The sequence below is a fragment of the Mandrillus leucophaeus genome, unplaced genomic scaffold (genome assembly GCF_000951045.1).
Source record: "Mandrillus leucophaeus isolate KB7577 unplaced genomic scaffold, Mleu.le_1.0 Scaffold47, whole genome shotgun sequence".
NCBI classification, from domain to species: Eukaryota; Metazoa; Chordata; class Mammalia; order Primates; family Cercopithecidae; genus Mandrillus; species Mandrillus leucophaeus.
Window position 1 is genome coordinate 5,434,208 of NW_012105031.1, and position 7,696 is coordinate 5,441,903.

At 37.5% G+C, this 7,696-nt stretch overlaps 1 protein-coding gene across 2 annotated transcripts in view; it reads right to left on the reverse strand.

Annotated features, from left to right (window-relative positions):
• The window catches only part of UCHL5 (ubiquitin carboxyl-terminal hydrolase L5), a 63,320-nt gene that overhangs the window by 54,226 nt on the left and 1,398 nt on the right, over positions 1-7,696 (reverse strand). For both annotated transcript variants that reach the window (XM_011995088.1, XM_011995090.1), the window contains one exon: positions 1,694-1,757. In XM_011995088.1, coding sequence (XP_011850478.1) covers positions 1,694-1,757 — 64 coding nt within the window. The remainder of the gene's footprint in view (positions 1-1,693; positions 1,758-7,696) is intronic.

Sequence of the window (7,696 nt, forward strand, 5' to 3'; positions counted from 1 at the left end):
GTTTACTTTCAAATCTGTAGACTATTCATTTCTACCCAATATCGCCTCAATTAAAAAATAAGAATATGGTAAAACCAGAAGCTGGCTGAACACCAAAATATATAAAGTTCATGTAACATGTTTATAGATAAACGACTGATAGCATATATTCTCTATATTAAATATAGGAAGTAACCTTCATATACTATTGGATTCATGAAAAATCCTCATATTGCAGTATGAATTGATGCTACCATCTCATACATAATGAAATCATCCACTTTCCTAAAGAAACTGTTTTTGAGCACAAAACATTAAATCACTACTTTGAAATTCCTTCTAGTCTATCTATCACAACTGCCTCCCACCCCACAAAAAAACTTTTCCTGTCCTCAGGGCTGGGCGTGGTGTCTCAAGCCTGTAATTCCAGCACTTTGGGAGGCTAAGGCGGGCAGATTACTTGAGGCCAGGAGTTTGAGACCAGCCTGGACAACATAGTGAAACCACATCTCTACTAAAAAAACAAAAACAAAACAAAACAAAGAAATTAGCCAGGCGTGGCAAAGCGTGCCTGTAATCCCAGCTACTTGGGAGGCTGAGGCAGAAAAATCACTTGAACCCAGGAGGCAGAGGTTGCAGTGAGCTGAGATCACACCACTGCACTCCAACATAGGTGACAGAGTGAGACAGTTTAAAACAAACAAACAAACAAAGAAAACCCAAAACTTCCCCCTTTTTATTTGATTCAATTTTATTTTAGACACGGGGTCTCACTATGTTGCCGGGGCTGGACTTGAGCTCCTGGGCTTAAGTGATCTCCCCGCCTCAACCTCCTGAGTAGCTACAACTACAAGCATACGCCACCATGCCTGGCTCCTATCTTTTTAAAGACAGTTCAAATGATGCACTTTTAATTAATCTTCCCTGATGTTAGCCACAAATGATCTCATTTCATCTAAAGTGATTGCTCTTTTTACGGGGAGGAGAAAGGTAGGAAGAAGAAAACTACCTATCTCCTTCTTACTATTAACAACGGTTGGCATATCCCTAAGTTCCTATTTTCCCTTTTAAAAGATTATTCCTCGACCCCATTCCAAGACTCCAAGTCTCCCAGCAGTGAAAATTCTTTTAGCCCTCCATTTGCAGATACAGGGTCAATGTTTGAGGGCATGGTGGTCAGGGGTAAGGAGAAGTTAAGAGAGGTGATTCTGGTCAGAAAGACGGGGGAAGGATAAAAGCTGTTTCTGGCATCAACATTTGGAACTTTAAATATAACTTTCCCAAGAGGCAATGTGATAGTGTGTAGGCAAGTTCTGGATTATTATAAATATACATTATGTATTAAATATGCTTTAGTACACTGATCTATTGTTCTTGCTTTTTATGTTAAATGTGTTCCATGTTCTAACACTATTGATATATGACTGAATTTTGTTAAAAAAAAAAAAAAAAAAAAAAAAATCAGCCAACCAGTACTTTGTGGATATGGAACTGCAGAGACTTAGGTTTGACTCCCTTGCAAGTTACCTATCAGCCTCAGGTTCTTGGTTATAAAAAGAGAATAATAATATCTATCTCACAGGATTGAACAGACTTAAAGGACATAATGTATTAAACCTAGAGTAATCCAAGTAAAATAAACAAACAAATCTGAATATCCTTTAAGTTTGCTAAAGAATATACATATTATTAACACAACTAAAATTATACTTACTTTAATTTTTCAAAATTCTCAGGCTCTAAACTCCATATTTCTTCTACTTGGGCTCCTCGGCAACCTGAAATAATAAATTATTCTCTTCAGTAAACAGAATAATTCATTTTTTCCTTCAACATGAAATAAAATATTAACTAAAGGAAATGCAAGACATGACAAAACAAAATGGTAGAACCAACAAAGCTCACAGCCAAATCTCATTACTTCCTTTAATATATCCCAATTATTTATAGTGGGAGTATATTTATAATTTAAAGCATTTCAAGAGTTTATTTTCATTGAATTACCACTCTATGACGGTTCCTTCTCTCTCAATCTCTGGCTCCTCTATCCACTCTTTTCACTCAACTGTTCCATTTCTCCAGCTCTGTCTTTAGCCCTGTATTATTATTATTTTTTTCTTACTGTATACTTTTTTTTCTGGGAAAGTAAATAACTACCACTTAAGAGTAACTTTCAAATACATCTTTAGTTCTGATCCTTATCCTGAATTCCAACTGTATATTTTCAACTACTTCAGAGTCACGTCTCCTCCTCCCCTCCCAAATGTCCTTCTAGGACAGCAGTTCTCAACTAGGGTGATTTTGCTCCCCAGGGAACATTTGGCAATGATAGGCTTTTTTTTTTTTTAATTGTCATTATTTTCACTGGTGTAGGGGGTAGGGGACATGCTACTAGCAACTATTTGGTAGAGGCCAGGGATGCTGATAGATATCCTGCATTGCACAGGACAACCCCTGACAACCTTGAGAAAGAACACGATTTCTTTGAGCCTCAACTTTTGCCATGCATATATAAAACAAGGATATTTACCTGCTTCATACAAGCCACAAAATTCTTGCAAGGTATATAAGATTATCAAACAGTAAACACCAAGAATCACTTAATACAGACTCCCCAATAATATATATTAAATAAAAAGTTGAGGAGGGGGGAAGGTTTTAAAACGGTATTTACCAAATATCTTTTGTGTGCCAAGCATGCTACCAGGCCTTGGCAAGGACAGAAATTAATATTGTCACAATACTTAAAAAGTCACAATCTGGTAGTAGACAAGCACATACAATGCAAAAACTATATAGTATGCATAAACTACATATGAAGCATACATAGAACATGTTGTGGAAGTTCGGAGGTAAGAGAGATCATTACTACCTGTACTGGTTACCAAAAAAAAAAAAAAAAAACTGTCATGGATAAATGAACTAGGTCTTTTAAAAAATGATCATATGATTTGTCATCTAAACCAGAACACTGCTCCAAAGCGAAAGCGGATGCTAACGTTAAAATGCTTTGAAATATTTATTTATTAACTAACACATCTGCATTATACCGATGGGTCTATAAAATCGTTCAATTCAGAAACAAATTTCAAAAATAACTGTCTTAAAAACCAACCTGGAGCCCCAAGGAAAACGCTCGTGGAGTTCTCCCAAATTGTTGTCAATGTGTTAAATTTAACTGACTGCTAGGTATGCTATCTTCCAACAGACAGTTTTGACAATTTGTCATTCCCCTAACCTTACCGATAAGTCTATCAGAAGCAGCAAGAATGGCCCCAGCTTCTGCACCTCTGCAAAAAAACACCCCCATATGTCTTCCACAACCCCACTCTCAGTCATTCCATGGTACAGATAAACTCCATTGGCTGATGATGTGACCAAATAGGAAAAACTAGATTGACAGCACTCAGGTAGTCTCTCCTTAAACAAAGACTATACCCAATTATTTTAACTAAAGTGGGAGCCCTAAATTGCAGGCACTGTTACCTTGTACCCCTAAACTTAGCTGGTACCATTTTAGGGGCCGTAACAATTGTAAGCAACACTTGCTTCCAGGGGCACCATGTGCACCCCTAGACTTCTTGTTTGAAAGCCAGGCATTATCTCTCTCCTCAAAACAAGGTGAAATGTACCTTAGGAGCAGTCATAATAGACTTTCATGTTAAGGAAACACTGTGTTGGACCCAAAAGTCATTCAAATCAGCCCTAACTCATGGGTCAGAGTTGTTATAGATGATGGAATTACTCTTCTTCCTTGCATGACAAGGTGGAGTCTGCAAAATCACTTATATATCTTGCTGTCCCGGGATTAATGCTTTGAGCCAAGAGGAAATGTCAATACAAAAATCCAAGAAAGTCATCTGGTTTTTTACTGTAAACATTATAAAGACACAAATTAAACAGATTTGACACCAACCCTGTTGGTCAGGTCATATTGAGCAGAATGGCTGAGGGAATGGCTATTCGGTGTAGAAAGAAGGCTGGATATTGTTGGAAGAATTGTCTTCCAATGGGTTTCTCCTGTTTCTGCACATCTTCTGCAAGGAATTACCAGCTTTGCTCTGGACTATCTTTTCAAGGATGTTCATACAGTGACAGAGTTGGAAGACAGAGATAGCACCTTTTTTTGAGGCAGAGGGAAGGCTGATTTGCTGCTCAGGATAACAAAGATAATGTGTCCCTAAAGGCAAAAGTTGAGCAGGTTTGCTAGCAGCTTCCTTGTAAGATTAGTTCTGTATCTCAGAGTTCCTCAGCTGTAATACAGCCTCACTACTTGTGCAGCATCTACCAGAGCCCACCTCCATCCTCATGGACTCGGAGGAAATGGGAACCAATGTGAAAATGAATCTCCTGTTGCCTACTATGCTATGAGTAATACAACCCTTATCTCTAAACCAAAAGTTGTCTGCTAGCATCTATGAAACTGGCAAGCCAACTTATTTGCTGGCAAGCAGGATAAAATCTAACACTTCATAATTCTTAATAGATGTTAGCTTTTGTCAAACGCCTTTTCCATCTATTGACATAATCATATTTTTTATTTTTGATTTTTTGGCTTATTAATATAGTACATTACATTGATTTTTAAATGTTAAGCCAATCCTAAATTCCTGGTAAATTCCTGGGGTAAATCCCACTTAGTCATGATGTATTGTCCACTGAATGAATTATTAAATTCAATTTCATAAAATGGTTTAAAATTTGTACATTTAAGTTAATGATGGATATAGGTCTGTAATTTTCTTTTCTAGTAATATCTTTATCTGGTTTGGTGTCAGGATAATGCTGGTCCTCAGAAAATGAATTGGGAAGCATTCCTTTCTCTCCAATTAGTTTGGAAGAGTTTGTGTAGAATTGGTATTATTTATATTATTAAATATTTGATAGAATTTACCAGTGAATCCACCTTGGCTAGAATTTCTTTGTGGGAAAATTTTAAACTACAATTTCCATTTCTTTAATAAATACAGGGCATATACTGGTTATCTATTTCTTAAGTGAACACTGGTAATTTGTGTCTTTAAAGGAATTTGTACATTTCATCTAAATAGTCAAATTTATTGGCATAAAATTGTTCATAATATTATTTTTAGTATCTGTAGCATCTGTAGTGCTGTCACCTCTCTCATTCCTACACTGAAATACAGGAACATTTCTTTTTTCTGATCAGTCTGGCTACAGCAATTCTATTGATCTTCCCCAAAAAACAGCTCTTAGTTTCATATATTTTCTCCATTTTTTTTCTCTTTTCTGTTCCACTAATTTCAACTCCGATCTTTATTATTTCCTGTCATCTTCTTACTTTAGGTTTAGTGTGCTCTCGTCTTCTACTTTCTTATAATAAAATGAAAGCTGGGGTCATTGGTTTGTTGTAAGAAAAATGAATCCAGTCCCCATTACTCTATCTTGACTGTAACCAAATGTTTATAACTTCTGTTTTTATTAACAGACCATCACGGTTTGTTTTGGCACACATTTGTTATTATGTATGGACCATACCAATTAAAAGTACAGTTCTGCTCCGCCAGTTTCTTAATTTAAAGATACTACATTCCACCAAACTCTGTATTTACATACTTACTGCGTCTACAATTCATTTCCCTTTCAATGATGGAACTTTTGAAATGAATTTATGACAGCATTCACAATACAGATATTTCATTTTTGAAAGAATCAACAGCCAAAAGCTTTTTAAAATGTATAAATTGAGTGAAAAAAATGAAAATGATGGAAATAATTGGAATAAATTGATTTTCTGTTTGAAGCATCCGATGGTGACATAAAACTACCATCATTTAACTTTTTGCACGTTCTTCTGCTAATGAAGCCAATTTATTAATAGTTACTGCTTTTTCATATGTGCATGTACAGAAGATTTTATATATCATTCTTTCATACATGATCTCCAATTTTTCTGCACATATGAAATTGAAGGAGTAAACAAACTTACCTAGTACCACATTTCTGAAAGTTAACTGTAACATATTGTTAAGGTTTTGAGGGTGAAATATATGGCTAAATCTGCAGACATGTCAAACTCAGTGTCTGTCCAAATCTGAATCCATTTTCTTGTCCATCAAGCCTGCTTTTCACTTGTAATTGCGTTTCACCAGCCACCCAGGCTAGAAACCAGCGAGTTATTTTTGCCTCTTTTTTGCCCCAACGTCTAGTAAGCAGTCCTTTTGATTTTTTTTTCTCTCATGTAGGAGTAATATACTACCACTCAACCTCTACTGTAAGGTTGGCAGCCCTGAGAACTCCTTTTTTAATTTAGCATGTTATGGATGTATTTCTGCTCCCAAAGGAATAAAGAGCAGATATTTCCACATGCAACTGCTGATTTAAATATAGTAAACTTATGGAATCTAACTCCTCCTTCCTAACCCACTAGTTTAGCCAGTCATCTCGGACTCCAACCATTTTAAGAGATGTCTAGCTTCCCTCACTTTATTCCAACCTGTCCTGCACACTTACAAGCACAATAAACCTTAATTATGAATGTCATTTCAGCATTAAAATACATTTGATAGGTAAATCCCCAGTCACTACAGGGTAATTCAAACTATACAACATGGGATACAATCTGCCCTCGGTTTATCTTTTTAGTTTCAGATGCAAATAAATATTCCTCCAGTCTGTTACATTACGTTCTAGTCACTTTGCTAGCTGTTCGCTAAGCCATATACTTTAACATCACTACTGTTTATGTTTTTCCTTCTGCCTGTGCTCCTCCACGACCTGTGTACTTATAACATTTTGTACATACTCTAATACAGCAATTAACACACCATATTATAGTCTACCAATTCTTCAAAACAGCAGTTATGGTTTATTCACATGGAAATTTTCCAATCCTTGGCTGGGCGCAGAGGCTCACGCCTGTAATCTCAGCACTTTGGGAGGCCGAGTCGGGTGGATCACGAGGTCAGGAGCTCGAGACCAGCGTGGCCAGCATGGTGAAACCCTGTCTCTACTAAAAATAGAAAAAAATCACCCGGCCTGGTGGCGCGTGCCTGAAATCCCAGCTACTCGGGAGGCTGAGGTAGAAAAATCGCTTGACCTGGAGAGATGGAGTTTGCAGTGAGCCAAGATCGCGCCACTGCACTCCAGCCTGGGCGACAGAGCGAGACTCTGTCTCAAAAGAAAAGAAAAGAAAAGAAAATTTCCCAATCCTTACCACTGTGCCTGAGATACAGATGAACAACATATGCTTGATAAATGACATTCCAAATATTAAGCTATGTACAATAGGCAGTATCTCCATCAACGTTTGTTATCCCGCGTGAAAGTTTTAACACCGTAGAATCAATAATACTTGGGAAATGTAACAGATAAAAACGTACTGTCCAAAGAAGAGACTAAAGATAAACAGGGAAGGATAAAAAGTCAAATGTGCTGATTATTTAGGACGGAAGGCACTAAACACAGCCAGAGAGAAACTGTGAGGAAAGCATGTGGCCTCTAGTCTAGAACACTAGCTCAAGAAAACTCACTTCACCGGAAGACAGAAATGAGCAGAGAGCGGAACCAGTGAAGTGGCCTTTCAGGCCCACGCAGTCGGCGTGTGTGGACGTCCCGAAGAGCTATTCACACATTCAGGGCGTTCTGCTTTGAGTAACCAGAATCTCGAGTTCCTGGGCGGCTTAGGCCGCAGACACCTCACCCTTGAGAAGGCACACCCTAGGGTGGCTCCTGCAGGACTAATGGCCTGAGCAAT